Source organism: Scylla paramamosain, chromosome 29 (genome assembly GCF_035594125.1).
Source record: "Scylla paramamosain isolate STU-SP2022 chromosome 29, ASM3559412v1, whole genome shotgun sequence".
NCBI lineage: Eukaryota > Metazoa > Arthropoda > Malacostraca > Decapoda > Portunidae > Scylla > Scylla paramamosain.
The window spans coordinates 16,426,385-16,454,379 of record NC_087179.1 but is presented as its reverse complement, the minus strand read 5'-3'; the positions used below and the strand labels follow the sequence as shown (position 1 = coordinate 16,454,379).

At 41.3% G+C, this 27,995-nt stretch overlaps 1 protein-coding gene across 9 annotated transcripts in view; it reads left to right on the top strand.

The window, feature by feature from the left end:
• Positions 1-27,992, top strand: part of LOC135115754 (synaptosomal-associated protein 25-like) — a 48,656-nt gene extending 20,664 nt beyond the window's left edge. Inside the window, exons 2-8 of one of the 9 annotated variants that reach the window (XR_010276038.1) lie at positions 9,468-9,590; positions 13,613-13,661; positions 14,141-14,258; positions 19,261-19,386; positions 20,079-20,223; positions 20,974-21,094; positions 22,609-27,992. Coding sequence is in view for 6 of the 9 variants with exons in the window: in XM_064032725.1 (XP_063888795.1) it covers positions 9,474-9,590; positions 13,613-13,661; positions 14,141-14,258; positions 19,261-19,386; positions 20,079-20,223; positions 22,609-22,677 (624 nt within the window). In the remaining 3 variants the exon portion in view is untranslated. Of the gene's footprint in view, positions 1-6,091; positions 6,113-9,467; positions 9,591-10,851; positions 10,901-12,466; positions 12,516-13,612; positions 13,662-14,140; positions 14,259-19,260; positions 19,387-20,078; positions 20,224-20,973; positions 21,095-22,608 lie in introns of all 9 variants that reach the window. The other 8 variants (XR_010276039.1, XR_010276037.1, XM_064032725.1 and 5 more) reach the window with 8 other exon arrangements.
• The last annotated feature ends 3 nt before the right edge of the window (positions 27,993-27,995 follow it).

The window sequence follows — 27,995 nt, the reverse complement described above, 5'->3', positions numbered from 1 at the left end:
CCGGGTTACAGACAGAATGGTCAATTGGCAATCTTGAGTATTGTCAGGTGGTGTATCTGTCTGTATGTCTGTCTGTCTGTCACTCACATGATCACCACCACCACTACTACCTGCCTGCCTGTGTGTGTGTGTCCTTCCCTTCCGTCCTACCAGCTTTAGTCATGATCCAAGCACGTCATGCCCCCCGGCCCCCTCTTCCCTTCCTGCGCGGCGCCCCCTCCCCCGCTCTCTCCACCCCCTCTGCGCCCCCATCAGGAGTCTGGCACCGCCCACACTCGTGACGTCATGCCCTACCACGCCTCCCTCTCCGGCCTCCTGCTGTGCCCCGCTACGTCACTGCGTCTGGCCAACCCCAACACACCCTCTGCTCTGCTTTACTCTGCGTTCGTTACTCGTTCGGTGATTCCAGTTCCTTCCGAGACGCAGCGCATTCGACGTAGTAAGCGGCTTTCTCTCTCTCTCTCTCTCTCTCTCTCTCTCTCTCTCTCTCTCTCTCTCTCTCTCTCTCTCTCTCTCTCTCTCTCTCTCTCTCTCTCTCTCATGTTTAAGGTATAATGACGTCTCCAAGTCCTGTCCTGCCTTCGCGATGAGGTCCCCGCGGTGGCGTGTCTCGTCTCCGCCAAAAGATTACAAAGCCTCTTGACTGATTGCCGAGTGTGGGTGGCAAGGTGACCGGTATTCCCTCCCATCTTGTCACTGCCTCGCCTCTGTTTATCCTTCTTTTCTTTTTTTTTTTTTTTTTTTTATCCTCTTCGTCTTCAGTTCTTAAATTGCGACTTTTGTTTATATTTGTTTCTTGTCTCTCGTCTCATGTTTCGTTCATTCCAGCCTCATTCTCGATTTGTTTTTCATTTGTGTTCTCCATCTTGTTTATCCTTTTTTCGTCTACTCCCTCTTCGTCTTTCTCTTTTTCCCTTTTTTTTTTGCGTCTCCTTGTTTCTCTCTCATGTCTCCAGTCTCCTTCACTCTCCTCTCCTCACTGCCCTGTATCTTTCGGTTCTCCTTCGTCTGCTTCACCTTCCTCCACTTCCGCTCGTTCTTATCTCCTCTCATACTCCTCGTGCTCCTCCTTCGCGGTGTGTGTGTGTGTGTGTGTGTGTGTGTGTGTGTGTGTGTGTGTGTGTGTGTGTGTGTGTTCGTCCGCGGGTACTGGATACGAGAGACTCACCGCCCCCCTTTCCAGCGCCCCCTCCCCCTTTCAACGCCCCCGTTTTCCCCTCCCCCCAACTCCGTTTTCCGTGGTGGCGTTAGGTGGGTGGCTGGGTGGCGGGAAATTCCCCCATTCATACCCCTCCTCCACCATCCCCCTTCCCCTCTCACCCCTCCCACACTTCCCCTTCCTCCTCCACCTCCCGCGTGCCGGTCGATACGCCCTGTCTCGACTGCCACGCTCTGCCTTTGTCTACCCTAACCTAACCCCAGGCCCGCTACACAGCTACCCAACGTTATCCCAGTGTTAGTTTTGCCATTTTCTGCCGCTTTCCTGTTCCTTCTAACCCTGAGAGCCTCCACACAAGTCCCTTCCTCATCGCCTCGCCTATCGTAGCCTTGGCAGTGTGGAAAATCGAGGCTCAAGATCTGCGCGGTAAAATTTCCTCAGTGGTAGGCGCCGTCGCACCCTCCTACCCGCTCCCTCTCTTTTTCTCTCCCCTTCCTCCCTAGTGTCCTCCCTAGTCCCCCCTCCTCCCTTCTCTGGTGGTGATAACTCGTGTTTTTCCCCGCTCGTAATCTGCTTGGAGGTTGGTGGAGGTGCCTGTGCGTTTGTTGCCTTTCTATTTTTATCCCCGCCTTTCCGTCCGAGGTGGCAAACGTATTGATTGCGACCATTGTGTATTCAGGGAGTGCGTTATATTTATCGATGGCTTCCCGAGAGGCGGATGTGTGTGTGTGTGTGTAGTCTTGTCTCCTCGCTACCCGCGGTATTGGGTTGCGATTTGCTACACAATGGAATCTCGCATTTGTCCGCTGATTCATCTTTTATGCACCAACCTGAGATGAGTCGTCCAGGTCCCACGGCTAGATTGCTAATGGATTATAGATAGGCAACCTTGAAACTCCCCGTCGTGTTCCTCCGCTCCATGCCTTCCTTCCTTCCTTCTTTCTCCGCGCTCAAAATATGATGATGATAGATACAAACGCTCGCCTTCTTCTGCTTCTCTCCCTCCCTCTCCCTTCCTCGTAAAAGAGCACTGGCAAATTTTTACTCGGCCATGTAATTGCCTCTTCGAAAATTAGTCAAGTGTGTGGGGTCCGGATGTTGAGTGACGGGAGGGGCGCCGCCTTTTGACAGTCTCGTAATGTCTTTTATCTGATGAGGCTTGTATCTGCGCGCCGTCACCCCACCCCTCGCCGCGTGTGTGCCGCGATAAATGTGGGGAGTAGGGAGGCTCGGGTGATTGCCTCGGGCGGTGGTAATGGTGATGAATGGGAGTGTGGAGTGCATGAATGGGGTTGTAGTTCCTGAATGGATTGCAGCACCAGATGCTTGAAGAGTCGTGGAGCTAACATTTAGGATGCTTTTCGTGTCAGTCTGCATAACATTTCAGCACGGCACGAGTCACAGAGGTACATTAAGGGGCATTTCTCGCACTTCTCTCGCTAATATTCCACCGGGAGCGTTTCCTTCACACATGTCTTTACTTCGTCAGATCATTTCGTACTTCAAGAATTTCTCCGTCGTATCTGGTGTAGAAGAAACTTTCTATAAAGGAACAACTGTTTTACTTATGAATGCTTCCTATTTACACGACGTCAGCTTTGTTTGACGTGTTATATATATATATATATATATATATATATATATATATATATATATATATATATATATATATATATATATATATATATATATATATATATATATATATATATATATATATATATATATATATATATATATAATATATATCTTGTTTTGGGAAATGTGTGTGTGTGTGTGTGTGTGTGTGTGTGTGTGTGTGTGTTGTCGAATTTTATCTTGAATCAGAATGTCATAGGTGATACTGCTGTATAAAAGCGTCATCAGTTTTACTAAGAACGCTTCCTGTTTAACACTACATCGTCTTCCTTTAACAGTGTGTGTGTGTGTGTGTGCCGTACAATTTTATCTTGAATTAGTGTCGTGGAGGAAATATTGTAGAAATGAGTGTCTTTCCAATAACATTTCCTTAGAATCAGTGTTAGCGTGTGTTATTGTGTTTTAAAAGTTACTCACTCGTTTGTTTCTCTTGTTTCCACGCTGCCCTTTGCTGGAACAGATGCCGGTAAGGTTGCCAGGGAGGACTTAATTTGGTCTTGCTTGTGTTATGTAAAGAATGACATGCCTAGAATAGAATCCCTTCAAGCCGTAGCACCAAGAAGGGACGTGTCTTGTTGTCACTCACAACTTATATTCCCACTTGAATTACGTAACTTCCTTCCTTTCTTTCTTTCTTTTTTTTTTTATTGTATCCTTATAAAACACGCTTGAATTAAAGTTTAGGAGTTACTTCTTGACCTTTTATTTCTTTGTGTCACCCGTACAGCACAGTGAATTAATTTCCTTCCCTCTGATGTACAGAACTCAGCGTATACATCACTTACTCTTTTATTTATTTATTTATTTTATTTGTTTATTTATTTACATTATTATTTATTAATTTGTTTTTTATTTTTTTTTATTTTTTTATTTTATTTTTTTTCTCATTTATTTATTTATTTATTTATGTATTTTTTATATTTTTTCTTTGTATAATTTAAAACACTCTTGAATTGAAGTTAAGGAGTTATTTCTTGCTGTTTCATTTCTTTCTGTGTCCACTCTTGCAGCACACTATGCTCCCCTACCTATGGCATCCAGAACTTAGCATCAGAATCTATTAAATCAGACTGGAGTGTTAATGTATTCTCTTAATGTGACGTTTAGAAATGCCCCAATTCCCTAAAGACATTCAGAGATTAGCATTAGATTATCCCTTATCCAAAACTGACCATCAGTTCCTTTAAAACAACTCAATCCCTTATGATTTCTAAAACTCACCATCAGATCCCTCTTAACAAAACGCCAGATTACATGAATGCACACAGAACATAGTTTCCAATTCTCTTGTGCTGTTGTAAGCCAATTTACATAACCTCTTTCCTTACCTCTTTTCCAATACCTTAATAAACAACTTGGATTTCCTTATGACATCCAAAACAAAGGATTATACACAATTAGATATCCATAAGTAAGCATCAGATTCCCTATTGTAATCCTAAACCAATATAGATAACTTCTCCCCTTATCTCTTCCCCAATACCTTTATGAACAGCCTGGATTTCCTCATGACATCCAGAACTAAGGATTAAACTCCTTCATGTACCCATAAGTTAGCATCAGATTCCCTGTTGTAATCCTAAAACTGGGAAGGATAGCGTGTAGTGTAGCCAGTCAGTGTACCTTCACCCCCGCCTGGATGTTTGGAATGGCAGGCTCATCTTTAACGTAACCTTCACTGACACTCCCTCCAGAGAAAGACACCAACGTACATACATACATGCACTATAATTAAACAGACTAATGCATGATTATACCTTCATAAAATTTTAGATATGTATAGTTTCTCTCTCTCTCTCTCTCTCTCTCTCTCTCTCTCTCTCTCTCTCTCTCTCTCTCTCTCTCTCTCTCTCTCTCTCTCTCTCTCTCTCTCTCTCTCTCTCTCTCTCTCCCATTGTATTAGTCTTATGTGTTCAGAAACTGTGTTAAACTATTTCCTTCAATAATTTTTAGTTTTCAAGTTTGCAACAGTGATGAAGAAACCTGCAGGGAAAAAAGATACTCATGAAGGAAGTTAATGTTGAACACCAGTGCTTGAACTTAACAAAGGAAGGTGTGTGGTAATTAAAATCAAGTTGGACCTAAACAGAAGAATGAAAAGTTAGGACATATCAGCAACAGACAACAAGAACACAGATATGATAGAAGAAAGGAAAAGTATGAGGGGTTAATTTTACATAAATCATGAAATATCTCGGAGAATAAGAATACAAGTTAATACAAGAATGAATAGTAAAAAACATTCAAGCATTTAGCTAATAAAGAATCAAGAAGCTAATAAAGAATCAATGTAATTTCATCAAAGGGTGTAAAAAATTTCATTCTTAATTTGCATCTTGAGAATGTTGACAGTTTCCCTGCAGAGTTCCTCAGTCATTCTTTGACGTTCTCCTTATTTGCTTCCTCAGACCTTGCAGTGCGTAGTATTGCCATGTTTTTTTTTTTTTTTTTTTTTGTTTATTTATTTATTTGTTTAAAAACAGTAATAAATTTGTATCCTTTCCATAGCATGACCACCTCAGGTTTCTTTATCTCCCCCATATTGGCCAATTATAGGCAGTGAGGTACATGCTGACTTCTTTTACTGCAATCTTGAGTAATGGTAATTGTTCACCCAGGACACCCTGCACACCTGTTAATTGCTTAAGGTCCCTGAATTTCCCTTGAGATGCATCTCACCCAAAGTAACACTGTCAGCACACGTACCAGCTGTGCCGTGACACTTTCGGCATGGTGTGTTTGTTTGCTAGACTGATGCCTTATTTTGGCCTTAAATGCTTGCTGTATTAGATGATGCATAAAATGTTCTCATGAAATGTTTTTAATGTTAAAATTGCTTTTGTGCTCATTCTTTTTGTATGCTCATTTTGAAGCAAATGTTTCAGGGTTATGTATACTTTTGGCACAGAAATGTTTCTCATTGCTGAAAAGTGTTTGTGAAGTAAATATCTTACTGTGTTGCCTTCTTCGTGCCTTTCCTGTATTTGTGTCATCTCCCTTAAGTGATATATATAAGTTTCTTAACACTAAGAATAATAACAATATGATAAAGGCCTGGAATACTACCTGTGTATCTCCTGTCATTCTTGCAGTGTGTGTCTGTCTGGTTATGTTGTGCAAGTCTTTGTTGTAGCTTTGTTCTATCTGCATTACACCTTTCTAATTTCCAAAGAAATAAATTTTAAAGTTAAATATCAAAACTTCAGTGTACTGTATGTGTGTGTGTTTGTACGCTGCCTTGATGCGATTAATCCCATCCTCTCTCTCTTCTGTCCCTTCCCCTTCCTAACACAGGAACAGGACAACGTGGCTGGGGTGAGTGAGGCTGCCAAGCCTGACGAGCCCCGCCTTCCTCCACATCACCGGACTCGGGGTTCCCTCTTTAAAACTCGTGCCTGCCTTTGCAACTGACTCCATTTAATGATTTGCTTGGTGCCTCACACCGCTGGTGTATTGCTAGACAAGACCCGTCTACGTACTGCTAGTGTTCACTCAGTGACACCCTACTTTCCCCATTAATTAGGATCAAGTTGACACAAAATTTGCTTTGTCAAGTTTGTCTTTCAATGAAATTTTCCCCTTTAACTGTAGTTAGAGTTGAGTCTACTCTTGCTTGTATAAATTGGTTGTAAGCATACCCTGCCTACTCATTGGGAACATGGTAATGGAGCAGCTGTTGTCTCTCAAGCAGCTGCCACTCACACTGTAAGTAATCTGGACATACTTGTCTCAAGAATTCTCAAATCTCTGTATACCCACCAGCTTGACTGTGGCCACACAAGTGCTTTGATTAACTGGAGTCCCTTGCATCATCTCCAATAGCATGTCCTTTGTCATTCTACTCTGAACAAATTCGAAGACCAGAGTGATTTTCCAACCGATGTCTGCTAAGACTATGAAAGAGAAAGATTGGTGTCATCTTTTGTCATGAATGAAATTTATGTCCTTTCCAAAGAGTGGCATTGTTTATGGTTTCATATTTTGTGTAATCACAACTGAAATACAGTTTTCAAAAGTGCTCTTTGTTGATGCTGTATATACATCTATGCTTTGTCTTTGTTTTGCCACTGTTGCACTGCAGAGATATGACAAAAGTTGACCCAGCAGTCTCTCAGATCTCAGCCAAATGCCCCAGTTTACCAAACTTGCGTGTAATTTTTTTCCTTTGCACACTGGTGACGTGTGTGCAGAACCATAGCAACAGAGAGCATAGGCATATACAATTGCCCATGTAGCACTTTATCTTACTCTCTGCCCTTTTTCCATGTTTTCTCTACTCTTCACTCAGAGTGAGTGAGTGAGACTGTGCCCCAGTGGTTCATGCAAGACTGAAACCATTTTTTTTTTTTATCTGTAGTCAACCTCCATGACTTACGTAGACTAGATGGTTTATTGCAATTTTCACTTGACAAGCAACACAAATAGATCTCTAGCCTTGTCAGATTTCCTCTATAAGAATTTTACATGCTGACACACACACACACACACACACACACACACACACACACACACACACACACACACACACACACACACACACACACACACACACACTCACTTCATGGACTCTAGATTGACATGTTAATCAATTTTTTGTGTGTGTGTGTGTGTGTGTGTGTGTGTGTGTGTGTGTGTGTGTGTGTGTGTGTGTGTGTGTGTGTGGGTGTCCATCCACATATACAATTACAGAAGCATTCCAGGGGGACGTATTACTCAGATCCCTTAACCATAAAAGGATTAGTGTGTAATAAAAGGCATCATATTTATTCCACGGCATTAGGGCAAGTAGAATATTTTCCGGGGGACACTATAGTGATTACCAGACTTAGGGTGTGTTTGCTGGGGGCAGTAATCATGATAATGGCAGTGGAGGGAAAGTGTTATTCTCTCTCTCTCTCTCTCTCTCTCACTCTCTCTCTCTCTCTCTCTCTCTCTCTCTCTCTCTCTCTCTCTCTCTCTCTCTCTCTCTCTCTCTCTCTCTCTCTCTCTCTCTCTCTCTCTCTCTCTCTCTCTCTCTCTCTCTCTCTCTCTCCAAGATCTGAGGAGTTATGGTAGTGAGAATGGAATGAGTGTGTTAGTGAGAGTATTTTGAAGGTCACAGGTGTTTAATAAGAGTGAGAGGAGGAATTTATAATAGTGAAGATGTTTATGTGCAGTGCTTTGATCTAGTGTAGACTGTGGAAGGAAGATGATGAATGAAGACATGGGTCTGAGATTTGGTGGTGTGTGTGAATGTGGCAATGAAAGAGTGTTTGTGTGTGAATGAACAGTTGCTAGGAAAGAGGTGGTAATGCTCATCTGCTCCCCTGTCATCCATCTTACACACACACAAATACTACTCAGTCTCTACAGAGTGGTGATGCCCTCTGCTGCATGCACTATTATTATTTACTTCAGTTCATTTATATATTTTTTTCTATACAGCCTAAGGTTCCATCAATTATTTTTTCTTTTATCTGTGAGCATGAATCATTAATTATTGTTTACTGTATGTCTGTGTGTGTAGGTGTGTGTATGTGTGTGTGTGTGTGTGTGTGTGTGTGTGTGTGTGTGTTTGGGCAGGTGTCTGCTGGTGTAATTCATGACAGTCTTGAAGATTACATGGTAGACTCATGATTTTCATCCAGCTTTTTGTAATACCCTGATAAGTGTAGCTCAGTATCATTTTGTGTCCATTGTACCTGTTGTTAACCACCTCACCTCAAAAATTTATTTTTTGTCACAATCTGTTAGTTGTTTGTTCTAAGTATCAGTACTTTTAGTGGAAAAGTATATTTACATATTGTGTATGTGTGCGTGTCTATGTATTGATAGCACAGGGGGAGGGAAAGTTATGTGTGTGCTGTAGTGGTCTATGTGTATGTGTGTGTGATTCACCATGATCATGAGGATCATATGCTGATTCAAGCTCAGAGATTGTATGGTATGATCCATGGATATTTATATGTTTGTTGATGATACAGGAGCAAAGGATGGATGTGTAGGCCAAGTTGGTGTGTGTGTGTGTGTGTGTGTGTGTGTGTACATAAAAAGGTATGTACAGTTCTTTTTCTATTGCCTGCTTTTTTCTTTACTTTATACCTGCACCTCTGCTGTATTGATACAGAAAAACAAGATCTAAAGAATCATTCACAAATCGTAAAGCACAAGTCATGAAATTCTTCCTAAGTTCTTCCTCTAAATTTGTGAAATAGCCTCAAAGGTTCCATGATCAAGCTGATGACACAGAGCATGGACATTAGCAAAGTAGTCACTAGACAGTAACCTTAAACCAGAGAGAATTAGTAACTCAACCAAACTGTGCCTGTTAGCCTCACTTTCCAAGCAGGCCCTTGTCAGTCACTGCAGTGACTCAAGACCACTGACCACCAGTTTGGGGCAACACAAAAATCCTCATCATCATTGACCGCTTGATTGCAGTGGAAGAACACGTGCTGCTGGACATAACATAGTGACACCCATTTCCCACTACACTCAAATTGGCCACCTCTGAGTGAAGTGGGAAAATTCTTCCAATGTGGACCTCTAAGTGATGGAGCTTTTCCACTCTTTTCCCACTCTTATTACTGTGGAGGTATTGCCAGTTTTTCTTGTGTAAGATCCCTCTTGGTGTCTTCCTCGTCTCTCTCCTCACCTGTGCACAGAACCTGACATGCCCCACACTTTGCAGGAAAACATGGGTGACGGGTCGGGTGAGCCCAGGTCAGACTTGCAGGAGCTGCAGTTCAAGTCCAACCAGGTGACAGATGAAACCCTCGAGTCCACCCGGCGGATGCTCTCCCTCTGCGAGGAGGTGAGTGCTGACCTCTGTGTCCCTCTACCATCATGCACACTCAGATGTTTTTGTTTGAGGTTTGTTAATCATAATCATCCAATGAAATATATAGGTCTTCACTTTCTTCATGTTCAGTATTTGTTCACTCATTGTAGTGGACATCCATCAAAAGGTTTTATTAATCTTAAGCTCTTCATGTCACCCATTATTCACCATTGCTCATCATTATTGTCTGAACCATAACCTCATTCCTTTTGTCATATTAACTTTCCAGTTAAGCATTAAAGTACTCCACAGAGTTCACAAATAAGTATTTTCATAATTTTTCCTATTTTTGTAGACATTTTTCAATATAGGTGCTGTAATACTTTTGACTTTAGATTCAGTCTCTCAGCATATCATTAAAGGAAATATGTTACTGGTGTGTTTGTTCATTCCATCGTGACCAGCACATTGATGGCTGTATCACAGGCAGGAGGAAATGTCACAGTCGTGCTCCAGAAGCTCACATCAGACTTATGGAACATTCTGATCTTTCTCAAATGTTCACCCACTCAGAGTATAACCTCATACAGGCATTGGGATAGCACTGTGACTTTACAAAGATGCTTAACATTAGGGAATGCCTTTGACTTGTGAGGTTTGGTAAATAGAAATGTTGTTGTTGTGGTATTTTAGTCATTAACATTGTGATGATGTAGTTGTTGATGACTTCATTGTGACTAATACTTACAGGGTTATGATTAACACTACTAGCTTTAGGAAGCCATGGTATTGTGAGATAACTCACTGATAGTATATACTCCAGAGCACAATCATACAATCACCAGAGAAAAACATCTTTTGATAAAGGCACCCTAAGAAATTGAAAGGACACTCAGATACCTAGACTCTCACCAAGATGGATCATAACAACACACTGAACACCACTTCTCGTAGGCTGCCTCCGAGTGCATCCAGGCAGATACAAACTCACCAGGACATCACCTCAACCTGTATAATTTCTTAAAGTATCTAGACTCACAAGATGAGATTTAGTCTTTCTGACTTGGCCTAGGCAAACCCAAATTCTCAGGAGTTTTGCCATTGTAATGCCACCACAGCACACACACACACACACACACCCCCTGCCCTCCCTCACTCAGACCCACACAGGTACAATAACAACAGTCACACCATATAATGATTAATTAAACTCCATCTCATATTAAGTCTCTGTAAGCCTAGTTGCCCAGAGCTCCCTCATCACTCTTGTAACCTCTCTTGCACGCTCACACAGTCCAAGGAGGCAGGCATCCGCACCCTGGTTGCTCTCGATGACCAGGGAGGTGAGTTGGCTCAGATATTGCTGACATCAAGCACTGGAAAGACATGCCGGCTGGATCAATGTAGCTTTATGTGTGCCGTTTCATTTTTGTACATTCAAGATGTCATTTTGTTTAGGATTTTTCTCCTCAGCAGCTGCACCAGTAGGCTAGACCACCTTGATCCTTGCATCAGGCCCAGGCACTATGCAGCATGGCTTTCTGTTGTTGTAGTACTCTCTTTTGTATTGTATCAATATCAGTAGAAGCAAGCATTTCATTATGTACAGGTAACCACCAGAAAAGTTTGTTGATGTTTATAAGTTATTATAAGTACAGCCATTATGCAATAAGGAAATGAAGCTTATGTGTAGCCACACTGGATGACATGCTGGTAATGAGTACATGAAATAACAGAGGATTTGTGAAGCAGAATTCATAAAGTAAAAAAACAAGACCTCTCTCTCTCTCTTAGTGTTCTCAGGAGCAAAAGATGTTCATGGTGATGATCTTTTCCTCTCCCTTTGCTCCCAAGCCATAAGGTTTTGCATTTCCCATGTCCTACCCACCCACACCCTACCTGAGTGTACTTGTTGCCCTTCCTTGCAACACCTGGACCTCCCCTTGCCCTCCCTGACACACTGAAGTCTTGGTCCTCAGAGCAACGAGGCGGGAATCATGACTATGGTGCTGCTGGATGAACAGGGCGGTGAGTCCCTTCATCACCAGTGTGGGTTGGGCAGCATCCTGGCACATTGCTGGTTGGGTCTCACATCCCTACTCCCCACTGCTGTTTTTTTGTCCCTCATGCCCTTCCCTGGCCACTCTTAACCTCTCTTCCTATTTTTGACCATCCCATTTCATCCAGTTCATCTTCCTTTTACTTCTTACCTAGTTGGATCTGAAGTCTTCATTGAGCTACTCTCTTCTTGCCTTACTGTCCTCTTCCTGGCCAGTGTGTCCTACCCTGTATTCCCTCCTCATCCATCATTTCCTCCCCAGCTATACATGTGTCTGTGTATCACCACATCCTGCCCTTTTGCCGCAGTGCTACATTTTTCTTTTGTTTTTGGTGGGAGGAGTGATTTCTGCTGATATTTGTTTATTTTACACATTTTATTTTTTTTTACACATACATTTACTTTTTTTTTGTTTGGCAGAGAAAGGGCAGATGGTATTAATAAGGATTATAGCTCTTTTGTGTGTCTTACAATTGATGGCTTTTCCTGCCAGATCTGCTGTTCTTTATTTACATATTTGCATGTTTGTTTGTTCCAAGAAGGTCTTGAGGCATTAATGTGTCAACTGTCCATTTAGGGAGTGTGTGAAGAACTGAGGGATGGAAGTAACAACCATTGATCATATGAGTAGGAAGGATATTATGTATAGGAATAAGCCTGAGTTATTTATGGTATTCCTTATCCTCCCTTAGAGCAGAAATGTAAACTTTAGTTTTACTATCTTTAAAAAGAGCATGTGATTTTTTTTTCCTTTTTAATCATGAATTAACATCTCAGATGAGCTTAGTTAATTTTGTATTGTTTTCTCCCTGCCAACTCTTCTTTTCATCATGGTCCCCCACCCAACTAGAGTCAAGATGCGGGAGCAAAAACACTGTATATGCTAAACGAGCAAGGGGGTAAGACGTGTCCCGTTGTACATCTTGCTTCCCTCCATCCCACACCACTAACCACATGCACACACACACACTTGCACGTCTGCCTGAGCTGCTGTGTGTGCGGCAAACTGACTAACTGGTAAGGGAGGGATGGTGGTGTGGTTTGGGAAGGAGATGGATGGACATCAGGTGGCAGGGAGTCACTGTTGCACTGGTGAGGACCATGCCCCATGAGTTGCTGTCTTGGAGAGCTTTGTTATGTGGTCTTGGAATTCAACAGGGCATCCTCACCAGCTAATAACCGCTTAGAATGTGACAATTTACACATCCTAAAGCCATGATGGAATCTGGCATGAAGGGGCTTGATGTTATATACCTGAACAAGAATGTTGATTGTAGGTTCAACTCTGGATGAATAAAGAAAGGGCAGCTCAACAATAATTTTTGTTCTTCATGAACTTTGAGATCCAGAGATGACAGAGAGAAGCTGCAGAGTATAAAGACTGTGTATTCATGCATGTTCACATGGATACAGTTGCCCTAAATAGTAAAAACAAATTTTTCCCTTTTTTTTTTTTTTTTTTTTTTTTTTTTTTTTTTTTTAGCAGTTTCTTAATATATATTTTAACTTTTATTTGATTTGTAGACATGAAATTCATCAGACTTGGTGGCCTAAGTACTCAGGGCAACTGTACATACATACATTGAAAAGTACACAGACATCTGTACATACTCGTACATATGTGCATGTATGTTTGGAGCCACCTCAGTTCATTTTACTATTGGCAGTTTTCACACTTCTGGCTGGTTTTTTTCCTTTTCTTTCCTTTCCCTTTTAACAGTTTGCTTAAATATTTTTTTTTTATAATCCAGTGCACATGGTCACACAATACTGACTTTCATGAAATATCTGACTTCCTTTTATTATGATTTTTTTTTCTCTCTCCATTGAATTATCAGTACTATGTGGTTTTCTTAATTTCTTTTCCTGCATCAAGAGACTTGCTTCTCATGTACTACTGTTTGCACACCTAATAGTTGGCATGGTTGGTGCACAGTGTTGATTGCATGTTACCTTCCTTACCTGCATGATATCTCTCCCATGGGCCTTCCCCTAGAGCCAGGAGGCCGGCATTAAGACCTTGGTAGAGCTTGACACCCAGGGCCGTAAGTATACCACCTCTAGTATGCCTTGTCCTTCCTTGCTGCATGATCAAAATACCTAGATCAGCTTTGCATTGAAAAGTCTTACGTCATATATAAACATTTAATAAACTTTTTTGTTCTGTGTACAATAAGGAAGACCTGGTAGGAGTGTCAAGTTCAAAGCATGCAAAATGTGAATATGTAACACAGGCACTTAGGTGTTAATGGTGGTCAGGTTATCTAATACTTTTTGGCATTGTTCCACATATCATTGATTAATACATAGTATAAACCTACAACAATAGCAGAAGTGAATACCCATCCAGATGTTTAAGTAATTAAAGTGAAAAAATACCTTGCAATTTACCTTCATATTCTCATTTTTTGTATCAATATTATTTCAATAAAATGCTGATTGTATTGCTTAAGGGACAAAGAGAGATATTGTATCCATAGTCAGGCTGAGCATGCATCTCAGTGCTTGTGTGGGTTACCAACAGAACAACTGGACCGGATCGAGGAAGGAATGGACCAGATCAATGCCGACATGAAGGAAGCCGAGAAGAACTTGACCGGGATGGAGAAATGCTGTGGATTGTGTGTCCTCCCTTGCAACAAGTGAGTAGCCTCTGAGTGGACTTTATACCATCACTGGGGCCAGGGCAGGAGACAGTCCAGCACAGGCAAAGAGGAGAATTTCCTGCCTGGAGGTAGCCCCCTGCAACATTAGGGATATTTTACAACATGGGTGAAATGATGGTTATTGCAGCAAGTCCAGCAAAAAATCCTGGAACCTTAACGGGACACATCCTGACCCTGCTCCTCATGAGTTGGTGTGCTGACCAAGCTAGGTGTCAAAAATGCAGCACCAGTGTGCAGGGGCCTGTGTCAAGGTGGGGTGCCCCTCTCTGCTGGTGATGGGCTGTCCCTCGGTCCCTCTGTCTGCTGGGGGTGTGTGCAGCCAGAGGTGATTTGCCCCTGTCCTTCCTAGGCTGATGTTTCTTTATATTCAGTGTTGTCAAGTGCATTTGGTTTCTTTAATTTCTAATGAACTATGAATAAATATACACTAATTAATATTCTTTAGACTCTCTTAATTTTCTTAATTAAATAAGACTGTGGGAAAAATGTTGGCTGTTAAGTTTGAGTCAACTTGAGCTTAGTAACGTTAATTCAGGACCAAGTTGACACATTCTCTGATCTTTATTCCAGAACGTAAGTTCTTTCCTTGATTGTGCTCCAAGTTAAGAGGTCAGGGACTGTCAGAACGTGACTGTAAGGTAAAGGCCATCCACCTGAGCTTAACATTTCTGGACTGAACACTAGAGAACTCAGCTCGTGGTATCTTGGCCCGCTGGAGGGCTGGGTCCCCCCCGCCCCCTGCACCACACCCTCACCCCCACTCACTGTCACCAGCACATGCTGCCGAACACACCTTTGCCAGGGGAGGGTGGCAGGGCTGGCAGGGTGGAGGCATGGCCCTGCAGACCCGTACCTCTAGAGATGTCTCACACAATCTTAATGAGCCAGACCTCCTGTGGCAGTCCTTCAGCTGTAGTGCAGGAGTGAGGGAGTCACTACCAGCATGGCACACTACTACTACTACTATTACTACTATTACTATTATTACTATTACTACTTAGCCTCCAGAGTTGCCTGTAACAGTTTATTGGTCGTCAGCCAGACTTTCTCAGGAGTGACTCTTAGAAGCACGGGAGGACGCGATGCTGCTTGTTGCAACTGTTTAGATCCTCCCAGCGACCCAGCACTCACTCAGAGCCAACCAATAATGTTATGAACTGCGAAAAATTCAACCTCTTTCCCTTCCTTTCCCTACACACACACACACACACACACACACACACACACACACACACACACACACACACACACACACACACACACACACACACACACCTTGCTTGTTCTGCAGTAATAAGGCTCCGCCAAAACAAGCTTTCCCCCGTCCTTGCCATACACTAAAGAACACTCAAAATAACCAGTGATATATATATATATATATATATATATATATATATATATATATATATATATATATATATATATATATATATATATATATATAAGTGATGAAAGGGAAAATATCAGATCTTTTTGCTTGTTGATAATTCTTTTCATCTTCAGAACTTCGATTCCTATTTGCTTGAACATTGCCTGATCTATAGGTGTATATAAGTTCAAATTATTTTTGTATATATATATATATATATATATATATATATATATATATATATATATATATATATATATATATATATATATATATATATATATATATATATATATATATATATATATATATATATATATATATATATATATATATATATATATATATATATATATATATATATATATATATATTTTATTCAGTGCCAGTTTTCCCATTACTTTTTTGGCTATGATGCAACATTTGAGAGGCACAGGCTGCTGTTGCCGCTGCTGCTGCTGTTGCCGCTGCTGCGACTGGCTCGCAGGCACCACTGAGACAGCATGTGTTAGGCTCACCTCACCCCACCCCTGCCCCCACTCTCTCCACCCCACCTCACTCCCCTCACCATCACCACCACCACCACCACCACCATCACCACCACTCCCACCATCACTGCTTCCACCAACTTTATTGCTGCGAGTATTGCTGCCCCTCTCCTTTTTCTCTTCTTAACTCACTGAAAAGAAATATTAAAGTAAGTCTTCAACTCTCTCTCTCTCTCTCTCTCTCTCTCTCTCTCTCTCTCTCTCTCTCTCTCTCTCTCTCTCTCTCTCTCTCTCTCTCTCTCTCTCTCTCTCTCTCTCTCTCTCTCTCTCTCTCTCTCTCTCTCTCTCTCTCTGTATATATATATATATATATATATATATATATATATATATGTATATATATATATATATATATATATATATATATATATATATATATATATATATATATATATATATATATATATATATATATATATATATATATATATATATATATATATATATATATATATATATATATATAATGCTGTTACAGTTCAAATTTTGGTCAATACTACATTGTCTCTAGTAGTCATTCACATTTATAAGGAGATTTTACAATTGGATTCTTTGGTAGTGATAATGTAGGGGTTTAAATGTGATTGCCAGTTCAGGTGAGGTGAATCTAAACACCAAGGTGATAGTGAGCCGTGTGGCCAGTGCCACAGTGTTTGGTAATGTTCTGTATGAGTATCTTGAGTATTGTATTTTGCAAATTGGTGTACAAAAGATGTAGTGCTTTGATGGGTAGTCTGAGTTATGCAGTTGTGTATTGGCTACAGTAAACTCAGGAGCTAAAGGTGGAAAGAAGTAATTTTTTAATGTGTGTGCTGGAAAATCTTGGTGTTTGTGTTCTGTGGTTGGAATAGTGTTCTGAAAGGAAGGTTAGCTGTGTGCAGATTCTGTGAAAAGTTGGAACAAGTTAAAAAAGTGCAAGGTTTTCCAGCTTATGAGAGGTTGTGTGGGTGTTCATGCATGAAGGATCAAATGTTCCATGGCAGCAAAATTTGACCTTAAAAGATTGATATGAAGAGATTGAAGTGTGACTTGAGGTGCTTGATGCAGTGAATGTGTAGTGCATTACTAATGTGAACATAGCACAGTAAGTGTAGAGTTGATAAATAGATTTGATTGAAAGTGTAGTGGAATGAAGAGAGGAGTGTGCATTGCTCTGATGTAATAATATGGGAAAAGGAGAATAAGGGAATGAGGCATGTTTAACTGGAAGGTAGAGCAACAGAAGCTAGATCAGAGAGAACCTGAAGTGAGATCATGAGCAGTAAGACGTAACCTGGAGGACTTGACAAACTATGACGTAGTGCACTGCACCTATGAGAAAAAATTCTGACCCGTTTAGACGTAGAACTTGCCTCTCAATGCAGGAACAATCAGTAGAGCTTGCATCTCCTCAGACCAATATATGCCAGTAATCAGAGTTCTCTATGTCAATGTGTGCTTTTATCCTTTACCTATATCCTCTTAAAGTACTTCAATATTCTAACCTTTCCTTTTATCTTATGTCCTTAACAGTACAGTCGGACCAACTCCTCCTCCTCTCTCCTTTCGTCTTCATTCCTAACACTTTCTCTTTATTCTCTATTGATTCCTGGCCTTTAATTCTTTTATTTCCATGTTCTAATCCTCTCTTTTGTCTCTTCCTATACTAAGACCTACTCCTCTTGCTCCCTTCCTCCTCCTCATTCTTAATCCTTCCCATGCCCCATCCTCTTCCCTTCCTGGCCTCTGCCACAGTATGAAAGAGAAGGTAGTGTGGTGGTGGTGGTGGTGGTGGTGGTGAGGAGGATAGATATGCATCATGCTCAACACATAGACTGTTATTAATTTTCCCATCTTAAATATCCTTTGCTTTTTCCTGCTTCTCCCTCCCATCTTCCACTGTTATCTCCTCCTCCTCCTCCTCCTCCTCCTCCTCCTCCTCCTCCTCCTCCTCCTCCTCCTCCTCCTCCTCCTCCTCCTCCTCCTTTATCATCACCACCACCACCATTTATCCTTTTAAGACCACAATTTTCAGTTTCTCTCTCTCTCTCTCTCTCTCTCTCTCTCTCTCTCTCTCTCTCTCTCTCTCTCTCTCTCTCTCTCTCTCTCTCTCTCTCTCTCTCTCTCTCTCTCTCTCTCTCTCTCTCTCTCTCTCCAAACCATATGTCAAAGATGGCAGCAGATTTGGTAACACAGCATGGCCACTATGTTCAGTTTTACACACACACACACACACACACACACACACACACACACACACACACACACACACACACACACACACACACACAGGGATTAAATGACTACCATCCTTATCACTAAAGTGGATATTGTTGGTCCTCCTCCTCCTCCTCCTCCTCCTCCTCCTCCTCCTCCTCCTCCTCCTCCTCCTCCTCCTCCTCCTCCTCCTCCTCCTCCTGTTCCTTGTCCTGCTCCTGCTCCAGCTCCTGCTCCTCCTAACTCTTAATGAATAATGCCTGCTTCTGTTATAATTCATTGCATCCCAGTTATTTTTATATATCTTACTGTGTTATTATTATTTATTATTATTATTATTATTATTATTATTATTATTATTATTATTGTAATTGTTTTTAATTATTTTCTTATCATTTTTTCTTATGATTTTGAGCTGCATCATTATATTTACTATAGTGTACGTTACTTATGATACAGTGCATAAATGTTTAGATTCATTAAGTTTCAAATTGAAATTTCTTTATTTTGTTTACTTTTTCTAAGAAACAGCTAGGATTTTTCTTGACTTTGGTTGTTTTTCCAGCAGCTTTTGATTTTTACCTTTCTCAGTTTGTATGGACCACTTACTTAACATACTTACCATAGAGGTTTTCCATACGGCTTCTTGAAATCATGAATCGAGGATAATTCCGCATGTGCCGCTCTTCTCACCCCTGCCTCAAGGGGTGGGGACTACTTACTTTAGTGCCAGTTCACGGCTCCCCACCACACGGATCAAACCAACCCCCTAGAGCCTAGCCGGCCGTGCTACCTGCCTGCACTCCCATCCCCTTCTTGCCTTGCCGCTGCCTAACATCTTAAGTCACTTTGCCACTTTCCACAGATCCTCACAGTTTAAGGAGGATGAATCCACCTGGAAGGGCAAGGAGGATGGTGTGGTGAGCTCCCAGCCCCAGCGAGTCATGGACGACCGTAATGGCTTGGGGCCATCTGGAGGCTACATTGGACGGTGAGGATCGTCTTATCTTATTGTTAGTCTGCTCTATGTATTAATTATGCTTTGTATGTTTAACAGAAACTGGAGACCCTCAGTGCCCACAGCTCCAACAATCTACAGTATTTCTGCAATACAGGAGAGTGGTTGCAGTCACATCCTGTTAGAGTATAGGTAGATGGTATGGACAAAATGGACTGCAAGAGGTGTAGAAGTGCATTTGGAAAGTTTAGCACATGTAGTAAATAAATAAGTTATAGAAAGACAGAGTAACAGATTATCATAGTAAATAAATAAGTTATAAAAAGATGGAGTAACAGATTATCCTCTGATTACTTTATCCCGTGGAGGTTTCAGAGACTTGTTCAGTGAAAGCAAAAAGCATGGCTATGTTAGGTATTGTGGATAAAAGAGGATGAATCTCAGGGACCTGAAGGACAGTGCCCAGTGAGTGTGTGTGGAGGGTGAAAATGAACAGGTACAGGTATGGTGTGGTTTGGAAGATGGTGGGAATTGCTTTGACTGGAGATCTGTTGTGCTTATGTGTGTGCATGTTTATGAAGGAAATTGGCCTTTTCATCATCCTTATATCTACAGGAAGCAAATGTACCTCTTCCATAACTCGGGTTTATCATATCAAGGTTTTGGAACCATTGATAAATTATTCCTGGAGATGGCAATATTTGATGACCTGAATTTTTTCTCAGGATCACCAATGATGCTCGTGAAGATGAGATGGAAGAGAACATGGGCCAGGTGAACACCATGATTGGCAACCTTCGCAACATGGCCATTGACATGGGATCAGAGATTGAGAACCAGAACAGACAGATTGGCAGAATCACCCGGAAGGTAAGAAGGAATCTGCTGTTCGGGTAGGAGTAGGAGTTGTGTGAAAAGAAAAGATGTAGGGTGAGAAGACCAAAGGGAAGGGAAAGAGACAAGTATCTAGGTGTTGAGTGTAAGCTAGAATGATCATAAGTGGTGATTGTTTCATGATTTTCTCTTCTTTAGTTACATGTTCTGGATGTGTTTCATCAGCATCTTGTCCTATCATTTCAATAACTGTATTATGTTTGCATTGGCTCAGCTTATGAGTAATATATTTTGTTACTGTTAAGTATTTATTAATCTTTTAATGTCTTGTGTTGTATTTTCATTCATATTAACTGTCATTGTTCAATTGTATATATAATTTGTTTTAAAAGGTCATGTACAAACACATACTTTCATGAATGGTTTTATTCACAAACCCAGTCATAATAAAGTTAAGTAGTTTGAAATATTACATCATGCTGCTTCAGTTAATTTTGACAGACAGTGTTACATCTCATCTTGATTGACCTTTCAGCACACTTCTAGCCTCAGTCTGTGTACAGGTTGCAAAAGTGGAGAAAATTAAAGTATCCACTTCCCTGTGTTTGATAAATGTCCGTTATTTCTAGTTATAATCTGCTTGTTGCTTGTTTATTGTTCCATCATTTATGCATGATTTTGTTCTAATTTGAATTTATATTTTTGCACATGTCTTTCCATCCCAATTGTCATGTGTGTGTTATAACCCACCTTGTTTACGTCTTGTTTATGTTGCTCCTTCTTTAGGCGGAGTCGAATGTCACCCACGTGCAGGAGGCGAACGAAAAGGCTGGAAAACTGCTCAAGTCTTAGACAGCCACCTTCTTGCCTGCCTTCATGCCAGTGTTTAATCCAATTTTTGCATAGTGTGAGAACTTCTTATATTATTTTTTTAATTTTCTTCCCTTTTTAAGCTGAGATGGTCAGTTGATGGTGGTGGTGGTCATGATAGACTGCTGCTGCTGTGTGGTTCTGCCTTGTGGCTTTTAAAACACAATTCCTTTAGTTACTGAAGTATGAATAAAAGTTGATGCTGGAGGAAGATTAAGTATGCTGGTGTTCTTGTGCATTATTGGACCACATTGTCAGACGTTTTGGCATCTTATCTTCACTAGTGGCTCTTGTAAAACCTATTGGAGTTTTCAAGTGTGCTTTTAGTGATTCTGCATCATCACTGGAAGAAGCACCCATGAAAACCCGGCAAATTATCTCGGTAGCCTTTGAAAATTATCTTGAGAGAATTCCTGTATTTCACAATACTGACCAGTCTTTTTTTGATGGCAGCATATATACCCTGGCATATGGATTAATCCCTAGAACCACCTGTATTGAAGTATTCATTTGATATTCAACAGTGTCACTTTTGGGAAATGATAAAACGTCAACCTATGATGCAACAAGGCCTTGGTTTTTAATTATTATTTTCATTTATGAAATTACTCCTAAAATTTGAGTTCATATTCTCAGATTTTCTTGTGTTAAGTTGAATTCTCATGTTGAAAGAATACAAGAGAAGAGACTACTTAAAGGAATATAAAGGTTCAGAGTCATGATTCTGCTTCTTGAGTTTAAGATTTATTCTCTTGCAGTTTTCGGTAGAGTATCTTTATATCATTTTAACAGATGATGAATAAGATCAAGAACTTGCTTGCATTCATACTAAAGTTGTGTGGCATGGATGAGTGATTAGGAAGATATGCTTTTGTGTTATTTGTGGAGAAACCGACCAGCTTTGGCTGTATGCTTTATGATATAGTTGACTATGCTCCTTATCTTGTATTTTGTAATTTCCTTATGTATATTTGCTTTTATTGATCATGCTTTCCTGTTAAATGCACCACACACACACACACACACACACACACACACACACACACACACACACACACACACACACACACACACACACACAGCTCCTTATCACTGTGGAAAGCATCTTTACCTGCCACTCAACAGTACACATGTAGGTTTGAACACTGCTCAGATCACTTGAAGATTTTTCAATGACAGCAAGTGGTTACTGTCCCCACTGAGTCATGGGGATAGCATGCTTTGATCTGTGTCAATAAACTAGGCTCTTTCTGGGAAGGTAACAAGTCCAGCACATGATCAAGACTGTGGGTGATTTACACACACACACACACACTCATGTGCTCTAATGCCCATGACCATTCAGTATAGGCACATTTTGGGAAGTTTTAACATAAGAAAAGATTATGATACCTAAATAAAGTAATCAAAAGGGATTCTAATTTGGTACATTTACATATGGAGACAAGACAATATAACACAAAATTAGCTCAGAATATATAGAACAGCTTGATTAACAGACACACCCACACAAACAGCTGGATAAGCATCAATACTGTGTCTTTCTTCCAGGCTGATTCTAACACCACGAGAGTTAACATGGCCAACGAGAGAGCTGGCTCACTGCTGAAGAACGCATAAGTGAGGGGTGGGGTTGCCCTACCTCCCCCTCTCCCCTCCACCCCCCACCCCTGCCACACCTCATCCAGAGCCAGCGCACCACCAGCTGGATGAGCACAGATTCACCACCGGAGTGCCGCATCGGGTGACAGGCATTGTAGAAAATGGTGCCGGGATGCTATTATATCTTGGTCATCAATAGCTTATTTATTTGTTTTCTCTGAGGGCATGCTGCGGCTGCCGACCCCAGAGCTCCCGTGTCGGTGTCTCTCAGTATTGGGATCAATCCAGAATTTTTTAGTGCCTCCTGAAGGCGTTGTGATAGCAGGAGAGAGCACGGCGGGGGCGGTGGGGCGGGACAGCCAGCCTGAGGGATGGGCCTGGGCCTTGCGTGGCCCAGACCCATCTGCCGGGGTATGCACTGCCCACACTTGCCATGCCAGGAGCAGGCTGCCTCTCCTGGGTGTCGGGTGTGGGGCCGAGATGACCAAGCAGAGCCATGGAGGTGACGAGCCCCCCCTCCTCCCCGACTGGAGGCTGGCTCCCAGAGGGGGGGGATAATGGGCACTGTTATACACTTGTCCTTGTCTAGAGTCTTGAAAATCGTTTTTGTTATTGTTGAAAATGAAATTTGTTAATTTTGTAGATATAGGCTACATCATGCAAGCATAATATGGAAGCATTTCATCCTCTGGTCATGATTTTGTGTGGAATCATTTATGGCCTACTTCCTCCTCAAGAGTCATTCACTCATAACCCTTAGCACATCAGCATTTAAATGCTATTTATTATAAACATCTGAATATGGATCCTTGATATATTACCCCTGGACATTATGGTGATATTTTCGTATTTGTGTTTGATCATTCCCATTCCCAAGGCTCTCTCCTCTCTTGTCTTGTTTTGTCCCAGTATGACCATTGTTCCCTCTTGTCAACAGTGTTGTCATAAGCCCTAGCAGTACCATTGGTGTCTGGATGAGATGAGAACAAATCTGGCCACTTCCTTATGACAACACTGTTATTGTAATGGTTTGTCTAGTTGCTTCTTATGAGAATGTGGGAGGTAGCAGTGAGTGGTGCCAGCTTCCCATCACTCCCTCCCTTCCTCCTTTTCCCCTCCCTTCTTCCTCCCTTCATATTTTTCCCCCCATCATCTTTTCCACCAGGCACATATTATTCCTTGACACCATAACTGCTGCACATAGGTAATTACACTTAATTCTCAGTGCTTTAAAGAGTAATCATTATTATTTCTATTTCTCATACGTTTATTTCTCACTGACTGGCTGATAATAGAAACATTGGTCCAGAGTTTTTTCCAAATCAGAGACTCTGTGTGTGAGGACTTTGATAATTGGACAAAATTGTAATTTATCAGCAGCAAAACTTAATGTAATGTAACTCGGCAATGGGCGCACGGCTTTTCATTGATGAGCTGACCAGTAGACACTGTCATCTTCCTTACATGTTACCTGAACCTTGGCGTGAGATGGTGCTGATCTAATATTACCATCTTGCTCAGTTATTGTTTACTGTCAGTGCTGTTTACTGATGTCTTATCTCAGATGATTCATTAGCTGGTTAATAATTGTTATTTATTTACTTTTAGGCAGCTTAAGGTATAACAGTCTAAACTATATATAACTCGAAATCTGAGATTGGTTTTGTCCTTCTATGATCATAATGCAGAATTATTAATTTGGTGTAAGGAAAGTAATGTTCTTCTGGACTATTATAATGTTCTTCAGATGCTGCTTTTTTTTCCACACTCCCAGGCTTTTACCAAACACTCAAGGAGGTTATTCAGTGAAGTAAATTTTCCCTCATTAAAACTACAGTCTCCTTTAAATTTCACCCATTTTGCTAGCATTCATATCTAATGAAGGAGAAGTTGATATGTTATTGACTGAAATAATAAGGTGCACCACTTAAGAATGGTAGAATTATGTATGCTTACTTGTTTGACATTAAGAATACCCTCCTTGTTCAGGAACTTTGAAGGATTTTTTTTTCATGTTGAGAAAGCAAGCATTTTTTTACTCTGCAGTGCATATTCCATAATGTATTTCTTTTTATAGTAGTATCATACTTTAGTAAACATGTGAAAATAATTGTTTCTCACTGTCTTGGTAAGAAACTTACTAATACATGTTTCTAAATATTATTGTAGGAAACATGGTTCTGTTGTACTGTTCCACACCTGCAGCCACTGACACTGGTATTGTTGTGTCTGGGAGCATCCTCATTCATTGACCTTTGGTGCATCAGGTCACCATTTATTCTCTTTTTTCATATTCCAGTTCCAGTTTTAGATGGGATATTTTTTGGAGTGCAGTGGTAGTATGTCCGAATGCAGTAAGGATGGGCATTTAACTGTGTCTGTAGTTGGTTGGTGGTGTGAGAATACCACACCCCAGGCTACTGGAGGGAAACATGACTGACAGCCTTACAGAAATGACTACCAGCACATTGGTGCCACATCATGTTGGCCCACCACTCTTGGTCCACCCCAGCAGGCAAGGTTGTGGTTTTCTCATAGTCATCATTTGTGGCAGCAACAGTGTCAAGGATGTCATGTGTCATCCTCACAGTTCAAAGGCCTTCCTGAATTCTTGGTACAAAATTTTCTTCCCACCTACCCTTCCCCATCACAGCAGATCACCTTAGAGGGGACTAAATTTTGCTGTTTTCAACCCACCATCATCACTCCATGTTCCCTGAAGACTGGCAACTCACCCACAGAACTCTGCTTCACTCAGTCTCTTTCCCTTGTGCCCCACCATGCATGTTGGCTCCCCCTCAAGTTACCTAACTCAGCACTGCTACTGAGGAGTGTATTATCAGTATTAGCTGCCACAACCCTTCTCATGGAGTTTCCCTGCTACTTTGCATACTGGCATAGGTTTTATATACTGTCTGGTGTGTTTTTTCTCTTATCATTAAACGTGGTTGAAAGCTGTGATATTCCTTGGTTTGATCATGCAGATCTGTTGAAAAATCATAATAAAGTTGTAATATATATATATATATTGCCTACATAATATATATATATATACATATACATATATATATTCACATGTTAGGCCATATCAAAACTTTACTGACAGTGGTACATAAAAGTAAGATTTTTAGGTAGACAGTAGAATTTTTGCATGGCGATATATTGTAGCTGAGATGCTCATTTTCTTTCTCCAACCTTTTATACCAGTGACTTATCCCCTCAGGGTCCTGGGTATTTCTTTCTCCTTAGCCAAGTGATATTGTCCACAGCTCTGTCTTTTTCTCTACATGCATATGATAACATATACACTTAATGAAGTAAATACAGAAGCACACATACTCCCTCACATACACACACACACACACACACACACACACACACACACACACACACACACACACACACACACACACACACACACACACACACACACAGACTTCCAGTCCCATGTTTCTGAACCAGCGCTCACCATCGTGCATGCCATAGGGACAACCCCATCCCTGTCCCACCCCTACCCTGTACTAAGATTATTTAACGTGCCATGATCGGTCGCTGCGCTGTAGGGTGTTGTCGTTGCGTCTTTCTATAATATTGACCTAAATGCCACCCATATTGAACCTCTCCAAGTCAGTCATTTCCCACTTTCAAAGGAATAAAATATTCTTACCTCCAACCTCCCTTCCTTTGTTCCCACACTTAGGAGAGAGCACAGTTTGGAGGTGTGTTGCAGGGCTGTGTTGATGGAAGCCTGTATGTTGAGGGAGGCCTGTATTGCAGAGTTGTTTGAGTTTGAAGAATGTTACTAGTGGAGATATGTGCTGAGTGGAGATGACAAGGGCCAGGGCTGAAGTTACGTGGGCCAATAACAAAGGTGTTGAAAGCCCATCACCAGCAAGGAGGCTGTCGGTGACCCCAGCGCTGGCCTTCAGGAGAACAGAACCTCGTGATGCAGAGTGAATGTGTGGGCCTGAGCAGAACACACCTGTAGCTGGTTGCCAGGGCTCCCCCTCCCCACCCCCAACAACTCAATATTGCCATTATCTCTGGACTGGAGACGCCTTTTAAAGTGAGACAGTTTACGTCAAGCCTCCCTGGGGCTCTGCCCAGGAGACCAGTGAACCCAGCAGCACAATATGGTGGCATATCCGGTTATAAATTAGCAGTTAGGTCACTCATTGTCTTTTCTATAATTGTGTCCTTAGTGGTTTGTAAACAATAAGAGAAGGCCCCCTCCCCAACAATCCCAAAAGTTATTTCTATCCCATCATCATCTCCATGTTTGGCCTCTCAACCTGTCCCTTGAAGTATCCTATTTGAGTCTCCCTCTGCTGCTTCACACAACTGAAACAAAAGGGAACAACTCGCCTGGCATTCTTTTTCATTTAGTAATTATTTTGTGTATGTGCATGTACATGTATCACCGGCAAGAGGGTGTGGTACTCCTTGGGGGTGGTGCATCAAGTGTTGGCGAGTCCTGGGTTAGCTCATGCTTAGTGTTCCATCAGAAATGTTGTAAATCTCGATAAAGTTTACAGGAACATTACTTAACTCTCAAACATTCTTGACTTACAGCAATGCAAGAATTTTTCAGCTGTTACCCAGGACTAGCCACTTTCTTGGGTTGTGCAGCATAATATAATTCAAATATAAAATATGCAGTTTTGTGGTTGTGACGGGGGAATCATACCCTTGCTATGCGTTCTTCTCCACACTTGGCCACGGGGAGTTGTTCTCTCCCGTACTATTTCATCTTGGCTCCACAGCCTCTCTTTCCCTTTCCTTTCTTTTCATGCTCCCCTCTCCATTTGTTGTTTTCAACTATCAGAACTCCCAGCCTGACCCCACCCTCTGTCACCCAAGTTGCGTGATGTGATGTGGGAAGAAACAGTTGTGTGTGATGTTTTGTTACTGTGAAATTACAAACAAGGAGAAATCATATATGCAAGTATTGGCCAGACATTAGTTAGTATAAACACCAGAAAATATGCTCACTCTATAGGGTTAAAGTATTGTGTAGGGATCTGATTCACTAATTATAGACTTTTTTTCCAATCTGCTTGGACTCCTCAATGGAAGCCAGAAATTTGATTAGCTTACAACAGATGATGAAAATGGTGATGATTTATGGCAGATCCACTACCAACCAGCTGTGCACACAACATGGCAGGATGTCCTGTCCCTTGTGTCAGTTGTATGGTTGGTAGGCTGGAGCGTAGGGGGCAAAAAAAACAGTAAAATGGAAAAAAACCTAATATTTTTTTAAATCTGTTTTCTGATAGGGGAGCATTCATTAATAGTACATATGTATCATCTAATAAATATGTAAGCCATTTGTT